The following is a 26395-nucleotide window of genomic DNA, read 5'->3' as shown; positions in this document are numbered from 1 at the left end:
TCAATGACCTTCTTCCATTGACTGGAAATCCTATCCATAGTTTTGCCGATGATAGCACATTGCAATCCACTTTCCATTTTGAGAAATCTCACCAGCAGCGGGTTCCACGACATCGGTCGCCCTCTCTTCCAAGAGAATATCTCTCACTATTGTAGATTGGTGCTCCAGTAGACATGTTTCTTTTGAACTGGCGTACATTGTTTAATTTAGTTGCGTGTTTGAGTTATTCTTTTTCCTCCCCTAAGCGAAGCAGATCCTACTCCTATCCTTATTTTCCAAACCCAACCATGAGCGTAAGAATGTAGAAAAGGTGCTTGAGTTGTATGGTGCATCTGAACTCGTATGTGAAAAAATTTGCGCATGGTATGTAAAAGTTTGGCCACCACTGCACTTTACACTTATACCCCTCAGACTCTGTCTTTTCCTCTTAACTGGTGCTGCGTGTTCCTGTTTCCTGATGTCGTTGCGCTATGTTTGGGCTGACGTTGTGATAAAAATTTGCAATTTCGCAACGTAGTAGCACACTAGAGTCGTTAAGTTTACTTAATTTATGTTATTTACTAATTTGGGCTAAAGGTTTGTTTTTTAAAAAAATATATGATGTTTGAATTCTTACCTTCAGTGTAGGAATTAAGTATGAGAAACGGATAGTTGTATTCTCTTCTTGTAAATTTATATAATGGCAAAAACTTTATTTCGCGTTAAAGGTTTGAGCCGGTGGTCGGAATATTTAAATAGGAGGTAAGTTAAGCGTCCTGTTTTTTTCAGGTAAGGTTCTCAAACTTCAAAACATTTTGTTGCCCCTTTTCCGTTACTTTTAAGCCAGTGACAGCCAAGTTTTTTTTTTTTTTTTTTTGCTAGGGGCTAAAATCGAGTGACACGAGTAATTACAGACCTGTTAGTTTAACTTCTCTTCTTGGGAAAATTTTGGAGTCTGGTTAAAGAAGCGTTGCAGGATCATCTAGACAAGACTGCAGTTATAGTTCAGACAGAATGGATTTGTTAAAGACAAGTTGCTACAATGAATTGATCATAGTGACAAACAAATCATGAACAGGCACAATGTGGCCCAAGAGGCCCTTGTGCCAAAAAAACCCAAATACAACAACAACAGCTACAATGAATAGAGATGGTTGAGTGAGAAAAGACAGAGAGTGGTAATCAATGGACACCGCTCTTCGTGGACCAGTGTTATTAGCCGAGCCACCCAGGGTTGTGTGTTGGGCACATTGTTGTTTTGTATATTTACCAATCATATTGATGCAGGTATATCAGACCTAATGTTGAAGCTTGCAGATGACACAAAGGTTGTCAGAATTGTTAATGACAGTATGCTACTGCAACAGGATCTAGAAAAGTTGGGCAGATGGGCTGAGAAGTGACAACGGAAGTTATCGCAATTATTAGTAAATGCAATTATTAGTACAATGTTCAAATCCAATACGATATGCTGTGGTGCACCAGCTAGCAATGTTTTCCAGAGTTTGTCTGACTCGTGACTGAACAGTGGAAAACTGCATATGGGTAGAACTAACCTACCAGCTGTGTGGTACGACACTGAGGGCAGTAGAGAATGATAAAGACCTGGGGGTAATTGTGCAGTCAGATATGAAGTTTTCTCAGCAGAGCAGACAGGCTGCCAGAGCAGCTCATGGTGTCTTGTCAATGACATACAGGAATTTTGCTAGCAGGGATAAGGTTATTATCCCCTTGTATGAGGCAATGGTCAGGCCACACCAATTTATGGGGCCCCAATTTAATTCCTTCGAGGATATCCACCCAGTTCTTCAACCTGTGATAAATGCTGAGTTGGCACCTAATATCCTCAAGTGCCTTACATTGAGCACACATAAAACCACCCACCTTGTGAATATATTGACCTTTCTGTTAGCTCTGCAAACATTAAAGAAGCCATATGCATCAGTTATGCTATGAAGTTTATTATTATTTATATATAATTAAAATATTAATTATTGTTTATAATTCTAATTCTAATGTTCTTATTGATTCAAAAAAATGTGGTTCCTTAATCAATTATAAATGATACAAACGAATTTACCAACATAATCAGAGAATCACTCATAATAACTACGCTTTTAATTCTAAATGAAATAGTAAATCCTACTCCAATTCATAAGTTATGCAGCAATAATATTACCATGCTACCAAGTTTAGTTTGCCTTATATGTATTAGGCTACACTGTTACGCTTGAAAGTTATAAGTTAATTATAATGTATAAAAAAATTATCTGACTAACACTGAAAATTTTAATTTTTGAATCATTTCAAAAATCAAAATTCAAAAATCTGTAGCTAAATCAAAAAACAAACTATGAGCATGACTAGGACTATAAAGCTGCTTATAGAGTACAATTTTAATATGACAATTAGGTCAATAAAACTACAAAATTTTTCAAAAACATTTCCTTGAGCTGAAAATTCTTTGACTAGCTTGGGGATGCTCTCTGTAGGCTTTCCCTATGGATGTATGTATGAAAACAAAAAAAAAGGGAATGTAATTGCTGGATTTCTGTTTGTCAGATTTTAATTAAATTTGAAATGGTTGAACAAATCTTTTTAAAAGAGTGAAAGTCTATCACTGTGATTGAGTTATTACATGGATGGAGCCGACCGGGCTAGTCGGGTGGGTAAAGTGCCTGCCTAGCAACCCAAAGGTCGCGGGTTCGAATCCCGCCTCGGGCTTGGATCAAAGTACTGCAAAAACCTTGGGAGGTGCATTATGGCCACAGAAGCCAATGCGTTAACAACTACCAAATAAAAAAAAATAAAAGAAAAACAGGGATGGACAAACACAGAGACAAATAGGCTTTTATGCATATATGTTAATGTGCCAAAAAATGCATCTGGTTATTATAAATTATTAGGGAACACAGGAACCAAAAGTACATATAAACTAGTTTGCAATCATGCTATTAAACAAGGTAGGATAGGCAGATTATGAGAAGTATTTGATTAAGAATGTATATAAAATTAGCATTGAACTCTTTGCTACTACTTTTGTGTAGTTTTTCCTTGAATTTATTCAAACTACCTACTTCCGCAACATGAGAAGATCCCCTCACCAATCTTGTTGCTCTTCTCTGAACCTATTCTAACAGATCCATGTCCTTCCTAAAATGTGGCTTACAAACCTGTATGCAGTATTCAAGATGTGGCCTAACCATTTTCTTACACCATCAGTTTTTCAAACTTTTTTGACTCGTGAACCCCTTTCAACATAATATTTTTATCGCAAACCACTAAGCCTTATATTCTCTCAAATTGTATAATAATTCTGAGTTTTTATTATAAAATATTTCCAGTACTATGTTTTTATAAGTGATATTGTACAATGATATAAAATTATTATTAAGTACCTATGCATAACAATGGTCTTTGAGAATGAAAAACAATTTAGTTTGGAAAACATTTATTTACCACGATATACTGTAAGATAGTTATTTGAAAATGGAATGTACGAGGCATAATATGATATGGGTTTAAATTAACTGTATAATATCAGTGTAGATACATCATAGTTTACACATAAATTAAACTACATACGTAGTGTTAAGACATCGTTTTTAATTTCATCTCATATTGTGGCTAACTTCGAACAAGTAATGCTTCTCTAGTAGAGAAGAGAAGAGTACTGTTATTTATTCTCAGTGGATACATCTCCCACATCTCAGTGGATGTGGGAGATGTGGTTTCTTTCATTGGCAATTCTTTACTTTTTATTTAATTGAATTTTACTTTATTATGTCTGTTTATTATTAATATAATGTTCAAATCCAATATGATATGCTGTGGTGCAGCAGCTAGCAATGTTTTCCGGAGTTTGTCTGACTCGTGACTGAACACTGGAATACATTGGCATGTTCGTACCCAGTCCCTTCCCCACTAACATCCCATTGTGCATTCTCACTATGTAAGGGCACATGACCCAAACAACAACTAAATATAAATTTTGACCCAAACAGCATAAATTAATATTAAACTATTTTGTAGTTTACAAAAATATACCTATATAAATTTAAGCAGGCATCATTACAGAATTTTTAGTGTTAATCCCCCCCCCCCCCCAGGGGTTCACAAAACCGGTTGGGAACTGCTGTCTTACACATTGGATGGTACCAATGTATACCATTGGTACCATCCAATGGTATACATTGGTACCATCCATTGTACTGTCCAACATGAGTTCTCTGAGCAGTGCAGATGGGCTACTAAGGTAGACCACAGTATTCTATCAATTATATACAGGAGTTTTGTCAGCAAGGATAAGGAATTAATTATTCTAGTAAATCAGGCAACCATTAGGCTGCACCTTGATAGTTCCAACAGGTTTAGAAGCCTCATTTTAGAAGGCATGTGAATCAGTTGGAATGTGCTCATAACAAGCAATCAATGCCTGTGGTTCAGTAAGATGTAACCAAATAAATGAAAAGGATTTTTACGAAACAACTATCATTTTGTAAATGATCAAGTGTATTAAATTTATAATTACATTTATAAAGCCTATAATTAAACCGATGTCATTGTGGCTAACTTGATGAGTGAGTTAGCCACAATGATAACTTTAACTCACTCATGGATTCTTCCATGAGTGAATTAGAATTCTGCGTCAAATTTTTTTAATGTTGAAAGTGAAATTTTGATGTCTTACCCTCTGTATATTACAGTGGATGTTGTTGTTGTTGTTATAGCCTGAATACATCATATATAGGCCTTATTTTAATAGTGGTACATTTTCTTTCATTTTGAGATATAAAGCATTGAAGTTAAATATCTCTGAAAAAATCAGTTGTTTGAATTATTGAAAAATAATTATTCTTGTTTAATTGCCATAGTTGTACTTTTCTTTGTATGTTTTGTGTTCCAAGAAAATTGAATGTGAGGGGCAGGTAAAGGGAGGACAAAGGAGATGTACCACTATCAAAATAATGTTTTTTACTTTTTATTTTTTTCATGAAAACCCCAAACACAAGACGTATTAGAACCTATAGTACTTAGTACCATGCTTGGCGTTGGAGGTTGAGAAGACGAAAGAAGATATTTGTTGACATTAGACTTGAACTTCTGTAGACTGTAATTTTCAGGAAATACATATGAAGGAAGGTTGTTCCAGAAAACGGCAGTTGAATGAATAAACAAGGAAGATGAAAAGTTGGTTCTGTGAGTTTGAAGTTGGACAGTAAATGGATGTTGATTGGTGGCGGCACGTGTTCAGACAGTTTTAAAAGAGAGAGCAGGAATTATAGAAACCAATTCAGAAGAACAGTGCCCATGGAAGTATCTGTAGAAAAGGCATGCAGCAGAAACTGTAAGTCTATGAGACAGCAAGGGGAGAGACTATTAGAGAGGAGTCATTAATTTACCTAACTGCCCTCTTCTGAATGGAATCTAGAAGCCTGAGAGAGGGTTTGGGGTACAGCCTCAGATGGAACAATATTCCATGGTAGGATGGATTTGTGATTTGTACAGAGTGAACAGCTGTTTGGAAAAAAAGTAACACAGTACACAACGCACCACGACATCTCCGTTCACTTGAGTTTGATCGCAAGCAGGAATAGAAGTTTATGATATTGCTTGTTATTATTCTTGTTTTAGTTAGTAAAAACAAAAACAACACATTCTATTATGCTGTTCTATGTGGCATCACACAGACTGACCGATGACATTAGCTGTGTTGCTCACGTGCACCCGACCAGACCAGACCAGTTTATTCCTGTGTACTACCCGTATACAGAGCTGTCGCAGTACACAATGCACTGCGACAGCTCCGTTCACTTGAGTTTGATCACAAGCAGGAATAGAAGTTTATGGTATTGCTTGTTATTATTGTTGTTTTAGTTAGTAAAAACAAAAACAACGGAAGTAAATATATTAATGTCTATTCTAATAATATAACATTCTTTCATTATTAAATATTAATGTCATTGATAAAAATATTTAAAATGTTTCATTTGATTTTTAGACCAAAATGAATGTTGCAAATAAGTCGGAGGTTTGGGATAATTTCAAAAAGGTTGGAAAAGACAAGGCATGCTGCAATTATTGTAATAAAATGTTGAGCTGCAAAGCATCATCTATGAGCAATCTCTATAATCATCTGAAAGAAATTCATAAAATAATAATTGACAAGAAAACAGAAACAATCGACAAGCGATTGTTTCTGATCGATCTCGTCAGAAACGAAGTTGGAAATATGTTTCAATAAGCAGGTACAAATGCCCTGTGAATCCAGAGATCCTGTAACTTCATCCCAGAAATACATATAAATTTTATCATTTGTTAAATTGTGACAACCAAAGTTGTATACATACATATTTCTTTTATAGTAACACGCTGATGTTGTTAACCTTGTTAACTTAGGGAATGATAATGCTTTTTGCAGGTCAAATGTGACTACTAATTTTTTGGAACCTTCTTTTTTTCTTGAAGTTGCATCAGAGACTATTGCTGATCTAGCAGCTTCAACTTTCCTCAAATGCAAATTTTTTTTCCGTTTTCAACAATGCTTTCTCTTCATACTTATTACAAGCTTGAATTTGCAATTTTAACCAATCGCAAGTGCTGCAGGTGTCTTTATGTGGTTGCTGAAATGAAAGATTAAAGTCTTCAAGGAACACTTTTCGATAAATGTGCTCCACCACAAATGATTTGTTTTCAGACTTGCATTTATCCCCATACAAGCTATACATTTTAGCCAGAGTTAGATCGGGATTTAAATATTGCTTATTGGGATTATCTTCCTTTGCATAATGACTTTCTGAAGCAGGAAAGCTTCTGATGTGCTCCTTAACATCAAAAATAAGTGGTTCTGGTACAAGTTTCCTATTTTCATATTTATCCCTTACATCAGTGCGAGGTGTGCCTTCCTCTTTACTCTTTGTTAACGTAGCCAGGTGGGCAGGAGCAGCAGTGCGTAGCACATGCTTCTTAATTAGACCAGGGTTCGAGCCCGTGACCACCAAATATGGAGGATGCGGAAAGGTCAGGGAATGACTACCACATATCCTTGGAGCAATATGACCTTAGTTGCTAATGCTCCTAAAAACTAAATAACAACAACAACTCTTTGTTAACAGCCAGCAAGCTGGCCATTGGAAACACAAAATGTATTAAAAAAATAGTTTGCAAACAATTAAACTCATACTATCCATCTCCAGTCTATGTTCATACATACAACTTTTCTTCGTTCTAGAACTGTCTTTAGGGTTCTGAACTGGATGACGTGCATAACCCATTCAGTTAACTGTTTGAAGATTCAAATAACCCATGGTCCAAAATTTTTCGAATAATTGTTTTCTCAGATTTTCTGGAACCTTACCAAAACATTTACGTGGGCATTGGCAGTCCACATTTCTGAATATTTTACTACTTTTTGTAGTGTAGGACTCACCACTGTTCCTTTTTCTTTTCCTAAACATTTACTTCGTGTATTTCTTCTTTTATTTTGTCTCTTCTGCTACAATTACGCTTAGATTACGCTAGTCTTTGCAAGTAGAATTTCATCTTCAGAAGCTGCTTCACCTGAACTAGTCTCTAAACAAAAAACAAACAAACAAACAAACAATATTAATACTATGCTCATTATTTTGATAATCGTACATATCCATTGTCACCCTCTACCTTCACCCACCCTCAAATTCAATTTAAATATTTAATAATATATATTAATGATATCCAAAACACAACATAATTTACACAGTCAGTATAACCTCAAAATTTGTGCTTCATTTCTTACCAGAAAGTTTTAATATACTATTGAGAAAATAATCAGAGATTTATAATTACCTGAAGGTATTTCAAAATCTGGATCCATATCTTCATCATCAACCTTATCACTTAAATTGTCTTCAATTGCAATGAAATTACTCATTTGTTTTTTTTCAAGCAGCATGCACAAGAGCTAGCCTCCACTTTGTTGTTAAATATTTTTTAACTTATGAAATCAAAAAAAAAAAAAAGTGTCAAGAATTTAATGGATGTACAAACACTTGTTATACTGGGTAGTTATGGACGAAATTTGTGCAGCTGATTTGCTGTCTGATGATATGAAATAATTTAAATGTTGTAGTTAACTATGTTTTGCAAAGAACACACACACCCAAAAAAAAATATTCCTTACAAATTCACTTTGAATTTTTAAGGAATTTTGTTTGCTTGTAGCTTAACTTCATGTTCTTAGTAAGGAGATTCCATATTTCTGTTTCAGGATTCTAAGGAAATTTGAAAGTCATTGAGCTCATAGATAAATAATGGTAAATTGTCATTATTTATAGATATTTCCTTTTGAACATAACTTGTTCAAAAGGAAATATCTATAACTTGAACATAACTTATTCAAAAGAAAATATCTATAACTTGAACATAACTTTGAACAAAAAAATATTTTGGATATTTTTTAATTAAAAAAATATTGCAGAACTACAGAGTAATTTGGGAGATATAACACATAATTACTGTGACCATGAGGTTATAGTGAGAATGTAATTTACATCTTTTTAATTGTAGTGATATGTCTTTACAAATGCAATATAAGTGTAGCTAACAGACTGTTTTAATTATCAAAAATCCTCTTTGAATATAATTGGAAATGTATGCTCATATAAAACATGCTTCTATCTGTTGTGGAAGTGGATGGGTTGAATAAATTCAAGGAAGAACTAGACAAATTATTGGAGGGCTATGGATGGGTGAACTGTGCAGTTTTTTTTTTTTTTTTTTTTTGCTGATGCTATATTAGCTTGTTTTCTTGCATCATTGGCTGTAACTACAATACACAGGAGCAATAAGATTATTCCAAGACACAAACAGCTACTTTTGCCAATAAAGACTTCAGTTCTGCAAATTGCAGCACTTTGAAATTAGGCTCCTGTGAGGAGACTTTATTAAAAAAAATTTTAATGCTTATGCAGAAGCATAACTAAGAATTTTGTATGATACCTATTGTCAAATATCAGGAATGTGTCTTATAATTATCTTACAATATTATTCGATTGATATTTTTGAATTAATATTAATAACTAAACTGTAAAAATAATAATTAATAGTTATTAAATTATTGTCTGTTAAGATGGTTCTCTTATAAAAAAAAGTGTTTTTATATTAATTTATTTAGATAATAACAATTTTTATTTTTTTAAAATAAATTATAAATTTATTTTTTCTTAGTCTTTTAACTCCATTCATCACCTAAACACACCACATCACCACAAACACAGAACCCTAGTTAGACCTGTGTTTAAACGGATGGAATGAACTAAATGCTGATGCCATCTTTATTATTACTTGGATTAAACATGTATGGCAGCGGTTCCCAACATTTTTTGACTCCCGAACCCCTTTCAACACAATATTTTTAATTTGTTTACTCCTGTTTTGAACCACTAAACCTGTATTCTCTGAAATTATATAATATTTCTGAATTTTTATTATAAAATATTTCCAGTACTAAGTTTCTATAAGTGACCTTGCGTAATAATCAAAATTATTATTAAGTATTATACTTTGTAAAGCAGTTACTAATAAGTACAAACTAGATTTCGAGCAGGCTAAGAGTATAAAACTTGCTTCTTGTCGAAATAGTAGCCGAGCATTCTGGTCTCTTGCCAAAGCTAATGGCCGCAATTCTTACTCATCTCTGTTCCCACCACTGTCAAAACCAGATGGTACTGTTGCCACATCAGCCAAAGATAAAGCTGACCTACTAGCACCCTATATTTTTTCCAACTCATGTATTGATCATTTGGTAAACCACCTCAAACCTTTCCCAGTACACTCCATTCAAGGCATCCAGTGGTTTTCCGTCAACAGGATATCAGAAGGATTTTGATGGATCTGATGCTAAGAAAGCGCCAAGTCCCGATGGTATTTCTCCACTTGATCTCAAAACCTGTGTTTGCCCTTGAACTTACTCCTGTTTTGTGTTGTCTTGTTTCACTTTGTTCCAAAGGTATTTTTCCTTCTGCCTGGAAGTTTGCTGAAATCCAGCCAGGTCCTAAAAAGAGTGACAAATCCCTTCCATCCAATTATCATCCCATTGCGATTACTTGTACTCTTTCCAAAGTAATTGAGAAATCAATTAACTGCCAACTCTTAAACTATCCGGAAATCTTTCATCTGATCAACGATTGCCGGTGTGGATTCCATCAGTGTCGATCCCCTGGTGATGTTCAATGGAAATGTTTGGTGAAACTCAATCAGTTGCTCTTTTGATATTTCCAAGGCTTTCGATCGTGTCTGGCATAAAGGTCTTCTAAATAAGCTTCCATTCTATGGTTTGCCAGCTGTTCTTTGTAATTGGGTATCCAGTTTTCTCTCTTGACTGCTCACTGTGGGTTAAGGTATATGGCTCTCTGTCTTCTAACTTCTCCACTAATTCTGATGTTCCCCAAGATTCAGTTCTTTCTCTCACTCTTTTCCTCTTATATATTAATGACCTTCTTCCATTGACCGGAAATCCTATCTTTTGCTGATTTTGCTGATGATAGCACATTGCTTTCCACCATCCAGTTTGAGCAGGGCAAGGGTTCTCACAAGTACAGGAGCAAAGGATTCTGTTGCTCCTATGCTTATCTTCGATTACGCTCCGATTTATAGGCAAGATCTTAGGGATTACACTGACTTCTAATCTGTCTTGTCATAAAACATATTACAAATACAGTAAACCCCTGCTATTCGCCGGGGTTACGTTCCTGAGAAATGCTGCGAATACCAAAAACGCGAATACTGAGTTATTGCTCCCATAGTAATAAAGGGGGTTCCGTTCCAAAGTATGAAATATATAAGAAAAACTAGTCTAAAATTTTGTCTATGTATGTATTATATGTACCTTCATAATATGACTATGTACATAGACAGTACATAGTGAATTGCAAGCATATGGCATCGAAATGAAAATAAGAAACAATTTAATATTAAATGTAATATTTATTAGAAATTTCAAACAAATCTTTCAAACCAGCGTCTTTGCTAGCTAAAAAACTTATCCCGCCAGTGCTATCACCAGTTTTGCTAAAGTGTTGATAAAGGAGTTTTGCCTTTTCACGAATGATGAGTGAACTTAACGGAATTTTATTTTGATTTCGGTCTTCTATCCACAGATTTAAAGCTTTTTCCATTTTTTTAAATTTAACGTCACGAGTTACAGAGCAGATTTTTGAAGCAATTAACTCTTTTTCACGGACACTATGGCGGATTTTTTCTTCCAATTTTTTGATTGATCTTACCGTTGACTCGTTGATTTTATAATGTTTTGCCACTGAGAAGACACTTTCACCATTAGAAATTTTGTCTAATAACTCAATTTTATTCGCCAATGTCATCACCTTCTTTGATAATTTCACATTCACATTTCCCTTGTTATTCGTAGCCATATTTTTTTGTACGGGTTAGAAAGAACTTGTCCACAATAAAGTCACTTTCTTCCGTTAACACACTCGAAAAAGTCTGTTTTACGCTGCAGAACGGTAGATTTATCACTTTTGTAAGCATATCAATTTATAAATTGATAAATTTATTCAATTTATAAGCCTATAAATTAAAAGCAAACGACGAAACCTTCCATGACAAGCGCATAACACACTGAATAAGGATTAGCGAGAAACATCCAAGCTCGCGATTTTGTCACCCCTCTCCCCCCACCCACCGAGCGCTGTTTTGACCGGAAAAGATGATTTCAGCCACGCCTATGTTTTTTATGGCGGAAAATTCACGGCGCTTTAAATTCACATTTTTTTAGGTTTCATTTTATATTAAATCAGCGACCGCGAATACAGATACCGCGAATGGCGGGGGTTTACTGTATTGCTTCCTCTGCATCCAAAAAACTGGGTTTTCTCTTTCGCTCTCGACGTTACTTTTCTTCCAAACAGTTGTTGACTCTGTAGAAATCGCAAATCTACCCTACCGTGAAATATTCTTCCCACATCTGGGGCAGTGCCCCGAAAACCCCTCTCAGGCTTCTAGATTCATTAGCATTAGCATTAGCATTGGCATATGATGCAAGAAAGCAAGCTTATTCAGCATCAGCCAAAAAAAAAAAAAAAAACCCACTCCCATTTCACTCCTCCGTTCGTTCGAAATACCTGTCCAGTTGAGCTTTAAATTTGTTTAGGCTATCAACTTCAACAACAAGTGATGGAAGTCGGTTCCACCAACCAACCACCCGCTGGCCAAAGGCAAATTTCCGCACATCTATCCGACATCCGTCCTTCCTCAATTTGAATTTATGCCCTCTGAGATGATTATTCTGAGAAAGATGAAGAATCCCATTGGCATTGAGCATGCTCAAACCATTCAAAGCCTTATACACCTCTATCAGATCACCTCGCCGGTGCCTAGTCTCCAAACTCTGTAATTTGCAAAACTTAAGCCTTTCTTCGTAAGAGCAACCCTTTGTTCCATTTACTAATCTTGTTGCCCTTCTCTGTACCCGTTCCAGCAGCTCTACATCCTTCTTGAAATGAGGCCTCCAGACCTGTATACAGTACTCAAGATGTGGCCTTACCATTGCCTTATACAAGGGAATAATCACCTCCTTATCCCTGCTAGAAAAATTCCTGTATATCATTGACAAGACACCATGAGCTACTCTTGCAGCTCGTCTGCACTGCTCAGAGAACTTCATATCTGCCTGCACAATTACCCCCAGGTCCTTTTCATTCTCCACCACTGTCAGTGTAGTACCGCAGAGTTGATACATTGCTCTGGGGTTACTGTTTCCCATATGCAGCACTTTACATTTGTCGATGTTAAACCTCATTTGCCACCTCTCAGCTCATCTGTTCAACCTTTCCAGATCCTGTTGCAGCAGCATAGCGTCAGTATTGTCCTTAACGACCCTGCCAACCTTTGTATCATCTGCGGGGGTTTACTGTATTCCATTCAGAAGAGGGCAGTTAGGTTAATTAATGACTCATCTCTAACAGTCTCTCCACTCTCTGTCTCATACTGTTTCTACAGATACTTCTATTGGCACTGTTCTTCTGAATTGGCTTATATAATTTCCCTCTCTCTCGTTCAAAGCAGTCCGAACACGTGCCGCAACCAGTGAACATCCTTGTACTGTCCATGTTCAATCCCACAGAACCAATATTTCTTCTTCCTCATTTATTTATTCAGTGTCTGTTTTTTGGAACAAACTTCCTTCATACGTATTTCCTGAAAATTACAATCTACAGAAGTTAAAGTCTAATGTCATCAAGTATCTTCTTTCGTCTTTTCAACCTATGCACGGTACTAAGTACTATAGGTTCTAAAAAAAAAGTACCCATACATAACAATGATCCTTGAGAATGAAAAAAAAATTTGTATGCAAAACATATTTATTTAAAAAAGGTTGTTGATGCATTGGTAATGCACTTCCATCATTTCTGCTACCCAGGTAGTATGCATACATCTTTTGATTATATCTCATATTGTGAATACCTTCACAACGAGTTGCCGAGGTATTGCCCTTCCTCGAATAAGTATCCTTTGGCTATGGCAAAGACTAATGGTACTTATTTTCAGCAGATACCACCACCCAGACGGCACCATTTGAAGAATGGTATGGGATAGATATTCTGTTATCCATATACTGTCCCTATTAGACAGTATGTGGATAACACACACATACTGTCCCTATTAGACTTTAGAAAGCAAAAAAAAGGTGTAGGAAAGTGATGGTAGGAGAGGAAGAGGAAAGGAGCAGTTGGTTATTAGGAGTTTTATGGCACATCAGCATCTAAGGCTATTGTGCGGCAAAAGGAGCAGTTACTCCTCACACTCACTGAACTCAAACATTCATGAATCCCCCGAATAGGCAATGCTTCCCCATTTAGGGAAGATTGTTGTTACCTATTTGTGGGGCCTCATCAAGACCCCCCTCCCCAGATGGTACCGTTTTGGATCTGATTGGCTCCTCCTCCTCCTCCTCAGTGGGTGGACAGTCACCCTGGTGTTGCAATAGTGACAACTCAGTTACGAAGTATAACTCCACAATATGAGAGATGCTTGATGATGTGTATGGTTTAATCTAAAACTATTTCCATCGGTACTAGGTATTATGCATGAACAACCTTTTACACACTTTTAGAAATTTAGTCAAGAAATATATTTAGATTAAACCATGCACACCATCAAGCATCTCTCATATTGTGGAGTTATACTTCATAATTGGGTTGTCACTATTGCAACAACAGGGTACCTGCCCACCCACTGATGAGTAAGCCAACAAGCTTCGAAAACGGTGCCGTCTGGGTGGTGTTATCTGCCGAGAATAAGTGACATTTCTCCACTGGTGAAGCATTACTTATTCAAAGCAGTACAATACCTGGGTAGTAGAAATGATGGAAGTGTTAGTACCCATGCATAAACAGCCTTTTTCATACTCTTAGACATTTAGCCAAGAAATAATTTTAGATATTTATTTAACATGATATACTGTAAGATAGTAAAGTAATTATAAGGAATTGTAGATGTGGTTTCTTTCTTTGGCAATTCTTTAATTTTTATTTAATTTTATTTTACTTTATTGTTTATTATTAGTTATATTTCGTAGTTTAAAATAATATACCTATGTAAATCTAAGCAGACACCATTACAGAATTTTTAGTGCAAACTCCCTGGAACACTTTCGTGAACCCCCAGGGGTTTGCAAACCACTAGTTGGGAACCCCTGGGGACAAACTTTAAATTGAAAAGGGATGATTGTGGAATAGATGTGAAAATTTGGCTTCAGCCAGAGAGTAATTGAATAAACTTTCAAGTAGGAATGTATAGATAAGGTTATTAGGATTTTTTATTATTTTTTTTATTTTTTGGTTTGATTCTGTGTAAGGTTGCATCATTTTCCAGAAGTGAAGGAAGTCAACTGATCTTATTAGAATAATTTAATCAGCTCTTTCTATGCACCACAAATTTATGGTATATTCAATTGTTCAGCTGTAATTAAATCCCTTTGCATAAACTTTTACATTATATAAGTGCTTAATGATAGATATGTATCAGGGACATATTTATACAGATAGTAGTATTAGGCCAAAATGATGCAGGGAAGCTGTTCTGTATTAGCCAGAATAAAATAATAAAATAAAATAACAAAATTATAATAATATAAAAGAAAAATAGTAAAACAAAACAGAATATTTGTATTACAGTAAACCCCTGCTATTCGCGGGGTTACGTTGCTGAGAAATGCTGCGAATGCCGAAGCGAATACTGAGTTATGGCTTCCATAGTAATAAAGGGGTTCCGTTCCAAAGTATGAAATATATAAGAAAAACTAGTCTAAAATTTTGTCTATGTATGTATGTATTATATGTACCTTCATAATATGACTATGTACATAGACAGTACGTAGTGAAATGCAAGCATAAGGCATCGAAATGAAAATAAGTAACAATTTAATATTAAATGTAATATTTATTAGAAATTTCAAACAAATCTTTCAATCCAGTGCCTTTGCTATACTAAAAAACTTATCCCGCCAGTTCTATCACCAGTTTCACTAAATTGTTGATAAAGGTGTTTTGCCTTTTCACGAATGATGAGTGAACTTAAGGAAATTTTATTTTCAGTTCGATCTTCTATCCACAGATTTAAAGCTTTTTCCATTTTTTTCTAATTTAACATCACGAGTTACAGAGCAAATTTTTGAAGCAATTAGCGCGTTTTCATGGACACTACGGCGGATTTTTTCTTCCGATTTCTTGATTGCTCGTACAGTTGACTTATTGATTTTATAATGTTTTACCACTGACGAGACACTTTCACCATTAGAAATCTTGTCTAGTAACTGAATTTTTATTCGCTAATGTCATCACCTTCTTTGATATTTTCACAATTCCCATGTTATTCATAGCCATATTTTTGTAGGGGTTAGAAAAGAATTTGTCCACAATAAAGTCACTTTCTTCCGTTAACACACTCGAAAAAGTCTGTTTACACTAACACACTGCAAAACGGTAGATTTTTCACTTTTGTAAGCATATCAATTGATAAATTTATTCAATTTATAAGCATATATATTAAAAGCAAACGACGAAACCTTCCATGACTAGTGCATAGCACATACTGAACAAGGATTAGTGAGAAACATCCACGCTCACGATTTTGTCATCCCCTCCCCCTCCCCCCCCCACTCACTGAGCGCTGTTTTGACCGGGAAAGATAATTTTAGCCACGCCCATGTTTTTTTTATGGCGGAAAATGTTCATGGCGATTTAAAATTCACATTTTTTTTTAGGTTTCATTTTATATTAATCAGCGACTGCAAATACAGACCGCAGATACCGCGAATAGCAGGGGTTTACTGTATTTCCATGTCTAGTTCTGCTTTGAACTTAGCCAGACCCATTGCCTCTATCATGTGGTAAGGCAACTTATTCCAGTGTTTGACAACCCACTGCTTATAAATGAACATCACAAGATCCGGGGTTCTGCTGTTTACACAGATTTTATATTTGTGACCCATGGTTCTTGCCTGATCAAGAAACAGACTATCCTCATTCATATTATCCAACCAATTCAGCACTTTATACTCCTCAATCAGACCCCTTGGTGAAGACACCTGTACATGGTAAGGGGACCTCCCAGTGATGCTCCTGCTCCGCCAGTTATCCTCACCAGGATCCAATGCCCACAGCCTAGGTTCTAGGATTCCACTACAATAATCCGATGTGTTTGTTATGCACTGGGGCTCATGGACACTTGGCCCCATCCCTGGTGGTTGAGGGGTCCCAGCTTCAACACACTACTTTGGCTTCTGCTTCGACAAAGCGGTCTGGGGATGGATCTTCGAGGATCAATTGGCTCGTGGGTTCAACTGCATTGGTCAGTTATGTAAATGTCATGCTTTTACATTATATAGGTGCTTAATTGTCCCTCATAGTCTGAGGGAAAGGATTCAGGCTGATGGCAGTGCTGGTAAAGGGATTCAGCCTGTTACCTATTTTCTTCACTATATCCCTGTACATGATTTGATTCCCAATGGATGAATTTTCAAAAATTTTTATATTTGGCTCTTTTAGAAAAATTTTTTGAGCATCCAAAATTTCGTTAAAATAGAAATCTGGGCCAATAGAAATCTGCCAGTTATTATTTCTTTATCCATTCTTTTGTATATAATAACTTGACTCCCAATGCATGGATTTTCATGAAATTTCATGCTTAACTCTGTAGTAGCAGTAGTAATAGAGGCATGTGATGCAAGAAAGCGTACGAGCTTATATAGCATCAACTCAAAAAAAAAAATTTCATACAACCGTTCCCTCTAAAAGTTTGTCCAGCTCCTCCTTGAATTTATTTAAACTATCAACTTCCACAATGACAGTTGAAAGTTTGTTCCACCAATTAACCACCTGCTGGCTAAAGGCAAATTTCCACACATCTATTCTACAATTGTCTTTCCTCAATTTGAATTTGTGCCCCCTCAGGTTCGTAATCTGAGCAAGCGGAAGAATCCCATCAGAATTCAGCATGCTCAACCCATTCAAGGCCTTATACACCTCAGTCAGATCACCTTGCAGGTACCTAATCTCTAGCCACTGCAATTTGCAGAATTTAAGCTTTTCTTGGTAAGAAGACCCCACGTTCCCCTCACCAATCTTGTTGCCCTTCTCTGTACACGCTAAGTAACTCTACATCCTTCCTAAAATGAGGCCTCCAGATCTGTATGCAGTACTCAAGATGTGGCCTGACCATTGCCTTATACAAAGGGATAATCACCTCCTTTTCCCTGCTAGCAAAAGTCCTGTATATCATTGACAATGCTCCATGACCTGCTCTGGCAGCCTGTCTGCATTGCTAAGAAAACTTCATATCTGACTGCACAATCACTCCCAGATCTTTTTCATTTTCTACCGCCCTAAGTGTAGTATCACACAGTTGGTACGTTTTTCTGCGGTTACTTCTACCCATATGCAATACTTTGTATTTGTCAATTCATTTGTCAACACCCTGTGGGGCTCCACTAATAACATTAGTCCATGAAGAGCAGTGTCCATTGATTACCACTCTGTCTTTTCCCACTCAACCACCCTTTTATCCATTGTAGCAACTTACCCTTAATACCATACTGCTCAGTATGGTATTAAGGGTACAGTACAAATCATGGTATAATTTGTACAGTAATCTTCCATGCACAACAGTGTCAAAAGCTTTCCTGAAATCCAAGTGTATGATATCAAAATTATTTTTTGCATCTAGTTCCTTTAGAACATGTAGAGTAATCCAAAATTTCATTAAAATCAGATTGATAGACATCTGGCAGTTATTATTTCTTTGTCTGCCTCTGTCTGTAATAACACAACTTCCAATTGATGAATTTTCATGAAATTTTATATTCGAAACAATTTATTGAACCATCCCAAATTTCATTAAAATTGGACCAGTAGAAATCCGGAAATTATTTATTTTATTTATTATTATTTTTCAAATATAGGTCATCTCATATGTATCGCATATGTATGATATCTCGCTTTGGGGATATCACACAGGCTGTCCATGTGCTGTATATTGTTGTTGGACTGGATATTTTGTTTTGTGCTGATTGGAGGAATGAATGGGACCACAGCAGATATGCAGAATGAAATTCTTTTGGTTCGTGCATAAAAGTTGTTGCTTTTTGCTCTCTCTCTCTCTCTCTCTCTCTCTCTCTCTCTCTCTCTCTCTCTCTCTCTCTCTCTCTCTCTCTCTCTATCACTAGTAGTTGCTAAGTTTACCTACTCTTGTATGTGGGTTAAGGGTAGCAGTTGTAGTAGATAAATTAAGTCAATAAGAGAATCAGTTAAAGCTTCTATAAATGTATACAAGAAATCTCGTTTTCTAATCGTAAGGCTTGATATGTTTACAAAGGATAAAATTGAAGTATTGCAACTTTTTAAGAGTGAAAATTAAAAGTTACAAATAACAAAAGTTCACGAAGTCTTAATTAATATTGAAGATATGTCTGCAAATGTGGAATTATCAGTATTGCTTAAAGGCTGCTTTTAAAAATAGACTATCCACTTTTATGCAGATTGGCTATATGGAATAAAATTCTTCATAATATTGACTGTGTAAATAAAGCAATGCAAGCTAGAAAGCTTTGCATACATAACTCTTCCCAGTTAATAAATGGATTGATAAAAAAAATCTCCAATAAATATGGGAAAGTGAATTTCAAAATATTTTCAGATATTCTGGAGGGATTATCGAGTGCTAAAACTCTACGATCCCTCCCCACTAAGCAACTAAGGTATGATGATGATGAGTGAAGTCTTGGCATTTAAAAGAGAGCGGGTATTATGACAATCTAAGATACTGTGAGAAGATAGCATGCAGAGAGAGATTTGGAGAATTATTGAATAACTTGAAAGCCACTGTTATTAAATTCACATATGCACTTATACCATTATGCAAATATGGCATGAGGAGAGAGTGCTGTGGTGGATGAATAAGAATCTAATTAGTGTAATAGAGAGAGAGAGAGAGAAAAAAAAATAAACTGTTGGGCAGTTACATAGTGATGAAAAGCTCTGAAGCATATATAGTTAGGAGTTTACCTGATTGGCACACCATGTAGAGGCTGACCATGAGAAAGTGCTAGCTAAGTGAGCAAAGAAAGGCTATGACGAGTTTTACATGTACAGAAATAAAAAGAAGAAAGGGACAAATTAGATTGGGCTCTTATGTAAAGATATTAATTCATTGATAACCCAGCTGATGAACTGAAATGAGTACTTCTCCATTGATCACGTCACTAACAAAGGGATACAAGGTGCAGTGTCATAATTTTCAGATCATGAAAGTTTGGAAAGATGCTTAATGACTATTGTCAAGAAGCACTCCTTCATAATGACTTGGATAGGCATTGGGGATGGTTAGGTAAGTGGAAACTATGATGTTTTAATGCTGCAAAATGCAAGGTTTTCACAACCCAAAATAATTAATTCTAATTTAATTCAATAACTAATTTTAATTCAACCCCTCCCACTTAGAGGGGGTTGAATTTAAAAACGGTAGAGGAATAAAGTGATGTTGAGTAGGTATGGTTTTCTATGTAGTGCAGGTAGGTGGCAAGCAGTGTCCATGGTATCCTATCGATAATCTATGAAACAGTTGCTTGTACTGAATGGAAAGTTATAATTTCACTATATGGATCAGTTATGAGACTTGGAACAGTATATCAGCAATGGAGGCCACACATAAAAAAAGATAAACTTCGTGAGAAGGTACAAATCATGTGTGGGCCTATCTGATTTAGATTGGAAAACGGTGTTATATGAGAGGAGACATAATTTTAATATGTGGGCTACAGAACTTGGTAATCAGATATTTTAGAGGAGATAAGAATGAAGTTTACGAACCTGGGTGGGAGGCAGTAGAATGAATGAAAGCAAAATTTTCATATGTTGATTTAGTAATGGATTTTCGAAAGTTTCCTTAATCATTGGAATATTATATGCACTGCAGGCTTTATCATCAGTGCAGTACACTACTCATCCAGCCCTTCCAGGATTCAGAAGAAAATATGCAATCTCTATGAAGGCGGATTCGATATCCACTTCTACTGGATTCCCATCCAAATCGGGATTAGAGGAAACGATCTGGCTGATACTGCAACCAAATTGGCAGCTCTGACAAATAATCTTGACCTGTCAGTTTCCTATATAGAGTACAGTCAAGAAATTTGTAATAAGTTGTATTCGTAATGGCAAGATTTGTGGCATTGGCAGGTAACAAACTACATCACATTAAGCCTGTAATCAAACTGTGGCAGTCCAGTCTGCACAGGTATTGAAAAGAGGAAGTTGTTTTTGCTCGGCTTTGTATGGGATACAGTCATCTGATATTCTTTTTTTGATGAGAGCTGATGACCCTCCTTTGTATGAGCAGTATGACACCGTTTTATCTATTAAGCATGTTTTAACAGTATGTTAAAGTTCATTGCTTTTAACCGTCTGACTGGGCCATATACACTCAGGTAGATTTTATCCAACAGTGACTACATGTCAGCAGTTTTTAATTTTTTACATGCTATTAATATGTATAGACGTATGTAAGATAGGAAATTATTTTTATTCTTATACTGAATTTTAGTTATTGATATATATATATATATATATATATATATATATATATACATACACAGGTAGCCCTCATTTTGCACTGGTCCGATTTGCTCTGATCAGTAACCACGCTGTTTTTATTTATTTTTGCAATTTTTTTATAAATTGAAAATTTAAAATCGTCAGACAAATTTTATCGGCATCATACTTTGCTGTATCGTGCACTGTTCACGTGATTTAGGACGATCTAAGCCAATCAGCAATTAGTGCATTCGTATCAGAGACGAGAAAGATTCCCGCCCTCAAAGTAATCACTTGTGGATGCAGGTAGCAAAGGTCCATGCAGTGAAGCATTCAGTTGGTTGTTGTTTACGCTATTTACACGTGTTGGAAGTTTATTACACTAACAATTTTTTAATTAATTGTCCTATTAATAAATCGTGTTATAAAGTTTTTTGACATGCCAATATTCGGAGAATAGAATCTGATGAAAGCCATCCTAATGTGTGTAGGGCTATGAATATGCCTCCATCGACTATTACTACAACTAGAGAGTGAATGCTAATAAAATAAAACAATCGATGCAAAGTGGTAGGTACAATTTTTGGTGCCTGGAACCTTACCCTGTGATTTCCGATTGACTCCATTATATAAAGGGTTCCATTTGCGCCAATTCCATTTCCGCCTGTCCCCCCCAGGAACCTAACCCTGACGTAAATCAAGGGCTACCTGTAAAGGTTACCAACATCTCAATCTTCTTGAAATTTAAAAATTTTCTTGGCACATTATAACCCTTGTTGTTTTTGTGCCAATAAAATCAAAATCCAGCCAGTCCTTCAAGAATTTCTCCACCCTTGATAAAATTTGAACTCAACCATTCTAAATGAATAACAAGTGGCAAAACCACTACACTGTCACAGAGGACATGACATATACTTCACTGCATATCTTATACCTTGATTTGGGATTACATATTACCATACTGCCTATGTTTTGCCGTGCTTTGTTAGGTATTATCTCTTAATCATATACAGTCGATTCCGGTTAATTGGGACACATCGGGACTAGTGCATTTTAGCCCGATTAAGCGGCTGCCCCAATTATCTGAAGTTTCACATAAAAAAGTTAAAAATAAAATGGACCCCCGCTTTACAATTGGTTCACTATACAATCAAATTGTGTTAGGATGGAGTCACCTAAGTAAAGTACTGTTCCCTATACGATGTGTAGTAAGCGCTGGTCATTGTGATCACGTTTTTTAATTGAATTTTAGTTCTATTAAACAGCGATTCTAATTAGAGAAAATAGGAGGAATATTATCCGCAGGCTATAAAAGTAAAGATATATTAAGCACAAATTTACCCTTTATTATCTTACCAATTAAAAAATTAAATGATATGCGAAAATCGGAAGAATATACGTGAAAATTGGAATAATTAATACGCACTGTAATATGTACATACTAACAGGTTGACATTTCTGTTCACTTACATTTGTGGGTGGGGGTTAAAATTCAAAACAGTAAAAAGATAAGCAATCAATAACAAAGAACACGGCACGCACAAATTGCAAGTAACACGATACGTGCAAGTGAGAACGGAGTAACAAGTTACAAATCTTTAAAAATAGGAATGAAGAGAAGATTATGAAAATTAATTTTTTTATATGATTGAATATTTCATGGAAGTGTAAACACATTTTACCATAATAACCCACAGAATTTCAGCTGTCGGTATTATCACAAATTCAATAAGATCGAGTTTACTATCCGTTTATGATAGATTGCACTAACAAAAAAGCCCAATAAACAGGTGACTGCTAATTGTTTTATGGTTGTGACCTCCAGAAATCTGACCGAACCGCGTGGTACGGTTGGAGACAATCGTAGGGTGATCTCCAGTGCTGCGGTCTCCTGCCCTGATTAAACGGCATGTTGTCCCAATTAAGTGAAGTAAACCCTGACTATTTTCTCGATTGGGTTCTGTTCTTTAAGATTTGCTCCAAATAACTGGCTGCCCCGATTAACCGGTGGCCCAAATAACCGGAATCCACTGTATATATTATTAGAATGATGGCAGCAGTGTTCAGCATTCAATGGGCATCTTTTAATATTTTAATTAGTATCATATAGTACAAAATTTCTGGAAACTGTTTACATACAAAATATTTATAGCACTTCAGAAAACTATGTAGTTCTCTCTCTCTCTCTCTCAAAAAATTAATTTTAATTACAGTTTTTTTTTTTCTGTTTTAGGTGTGTCTCAAGTCTTGGTGGTCTGACATATCCTACTGAAGCAAAGACTTTATTTCAACTTGTAACCTTTCAAAAACATATGGGTTTGTTTTTATATTTCTGTTTACATATTTACACATTTTATCTTATTTATTCTTATTTTTCTATTATTTAATTATTCTTCTTCTCTGATTGCACATTTACCCCCAGTTGTTTTTTATTTTCTACTTCCTCAGTGTTGTACCTGATGATACATTAATTTTAAATTAGTATTACCCATATACACAATACCTTTCATGTGTCAGTGTTAAGCTTTGCTCCCCATTTCTCAGCCCGCCACACTGATTACTGTCATTAAATGCTCTGCAGACTTAGATGTAATCTTCATATAATCTGCAAACTTAGAAAATAAGTTTGACATGCATTCATCAGTATTGTTAATAAATATTGAGAACAACAATTGGCTAGGCACTTAACCAGGAACTCCACTAATGACAGTAGTCCAAGGAGTGCAGTGCCCATTAATAAGAATTATTTGTCTTCTCTCACTCAACCATCCCTTTATCCATATAATTTCTGTTCCGTATGCTACATTTGCGATCAACTACGGTTCGAAAATGATAAAGAAACCAGCTGCAAAAGTAACTTGCCACTAATGCCACAGTACTGTAATTTGTATTTCAGTCTTTTATGTGGAACAATGTCAAAAGCTTTTCCGAAATCATAAGTGTATGATAACAAAATTATTTTTGATGGGATTGGGGCACCTACAACCAAGTAAATCTGATCGGCCATGAAAAATGCATCACGGAAGTGACGTCATCCTTGGCTTCTGCCAGAGGAACTTTCCATGCTCCCACCATTAGTCTGTGCTGAGCACTCACTAGTAGTGTGATTAGGGCACCTGATGCATTTTTTGTGACTGGTATGATATCTCGAGTTCTAGTGAACCACTTCACAAAATTCAAATGTCATTCGTTTGAATTTCATTGAACTGCATTAGAAAAATACAATAAAAACAAAAAAAACTACATGTGTATCTTGTACTCTTGAAAGATGTTTTATTTTATGTGAAAACATTCTTGGCTTGGAAGAGGTTAGTGAAATCCAAGCCAACAGCCTAATTACCCATTTGATTGTAGCCATTTGTTGAATAGTATTAGCATTAGCATTAGCATTAGTAGAGGCATATGATGCAAGAAAGCAAGCTTATTCAGCATCAGCCAAAAAAAAAAAAAAAAAAAAAAAACCCTCTCCCATTTCACCCCTCCGTTCGTTCGAAATACCTGTCCAGTTGAGCTTTAAATTTGTTTAGGCTATCAACTTCAACAACAAGTGATGGAAGTCGGTTCCACCAACCAACCACCCGCTGGCCAAAGGCAAATTTCCGCACATCTATCCGACATCCGTCCTTCCTCAATTTGAATTTATGCCCTCTGAGGTGATTATTCTGAGAAAGATGAAGAATCCCATTGGCATTGAGCATGCTCAAACCATTCAAAGCCTTATACACCTCTATCAGATCACCTCGCCGGTGCCTAGTCTATGATTGCAATAATACAAGTATTTGTCATATGACTGAACAACACAAATATTTGTCAACAATTTCTTTATTTGTCTTGCATTTTCGCTACATTCCATTGTTAGGTGGTGCTATAGAAGTTTTCACATCAATAATTTTGGAAAAGGTGTTCAATGATACCAAAGTCAAGTGCAGGATGTTCTTGAGAGTATCGAGCAAGAATGAAAGTGACAAGGATAGCAATGAGTGCGCGAGAACGAAAAGCTACTGAGATTGCTTAAAAGATGAACAGAAAATCAAGCATTGGATTTAGTAGTGCCTTCAACCAGCAATGCTACTGCTTCATCCAACAATAATATACCCGAAGTGGGTATTAATTATGTACAGTGGAACATTTCTCCAGTTACGGAGCAGATGAATTTAAATAATCAAGCTCCTTTTCCTTAAGCTGATTACTATTTACATAAGAATGCTCATCAAGAGTTTGAAAGGCAATTTATTAAAAACAATTTCTGTTCTGTATGCTATATTTGCAATCAACTATGGTTCGAAAACGACACAAAGAAACCAGCTGCAAAAGATACACAATTGATATGTAATGCATTTCCCAATATTGACGTTGATGGGATCCTTGTGTGTCGTTGCTGTAGAGCAGTGTTGTCCAGCCTTTTTCCGTGCGGGGGCCATATTCAAAGTTAGATTTGTTTCGCAGGCTGCACAAAGTGATCTGAGAAAAAATTGTGTCACATTTTCTATATCTTGTTACTCGTAAAAGGAAGCTTCTATTTTCATGTTACTGTTTTTCTTTTCAAGCTATATATAAAAAAATGCAAATTCCCAGCACTTTTATGTGCAACAAATCTGTCAGTGATTTATTTTTTAGATTTTATTAAAATTATAAAAATATGACTTACTTTTTTTTTTTTTTTTTTTAAATACTTTACTTTTGCTTTTAAATGCTCATTTTAGAAAATTTACAACCTGAAAAGGATCACTGCATTTCAATATTAAGGTGAATAAATAAATAAATAGATATAATGATAAACCTAAAATTGAAATATTTGATAATTTTATTAAGTACAATACACAATAACATTTACTGGATAAAACTTAACATTTAATGAGATGATTGAGGCTGGATATTTTTAAATAATTGTTCAAAATTGGTTGCAAATTTGTGACGCCAGTCTCAATACATAATGAAGATTGTCCTGATAGTATTTCTCAATGGACCTCCAGGTCCCGATGGTATTTCTCCACTTGTTCTCAAAACCTGCGCTCCTGAACTTACTCCTGTTTTATGCCACCTTTATTCACTTTCTTATTCCAAAGATGTTTTTCCTTCTGCTTGCAAATTTACTCATATCCAGCCAGTTCCTAAAAAGGATGACAAATCCCTCCCATCCAATTACTTCTACTCTTTCTAAAGTAACGGAGAAATCACTTAACCGTCAATTCTTAAACTATCTAGAAACCTTCCGTCTGATCAACGATCACCAGTATGGATTCCGTCAGTGTCGATCCACTGATGATATTCTGGCTTATGTTACCCATTTATGGATTAATTCAGTGGAAAGGTTCGGTGAAACACAAGTA

At 35.7% G+C, this 26395-nt stretch overlaps 1 protein-coding gene across 1 annotated transcript in view; it reads left to right on the top strand.

The window, feature by feature from the left end:
• The first annotated feature begins 606 nt into the window (after positions 1-606).
• Positions 607-26395, top strand: part of LOC150088198 (NFU1 iron-sulfur cluster scaffold homolog, mitochondrial-like) — a 146495-nt gene continuing 120706 nt past the window's right edge. The window contains exons 1-2 of the mRNA XM_090369379.1: positions 607-741; positions 23299-23381. Coding sequence (XP_090225505.1) covers positions 680-741; positions 23299-23381 — 145 coding nt within the window. The 5' untranslated portion in view covers positions 607-679. The remainder of the gene's footprint in view (positions 742-23298; positions 23382-26395) is intronic.

Source organism: Mastigoproctus giganteus, chromosome 3 (assembly GCF_048544385.1).
Source record: "Mastigoproctus giganteus isolate SK-2022 chromosome 3, ASM4854438v1, whole genome shotgun sequence".
In the NCBI taxonomy this organism is placed as follows: Eukaryota; Metazoa; Arthropoda; class Arachnida; order Uropygi; family Thelyphonidae; genus Mastigoproctus; species Mastigoproctus giganteus.
This window is presented reverse-complemented; position numbering and strand designations above follow the sequence as displayed.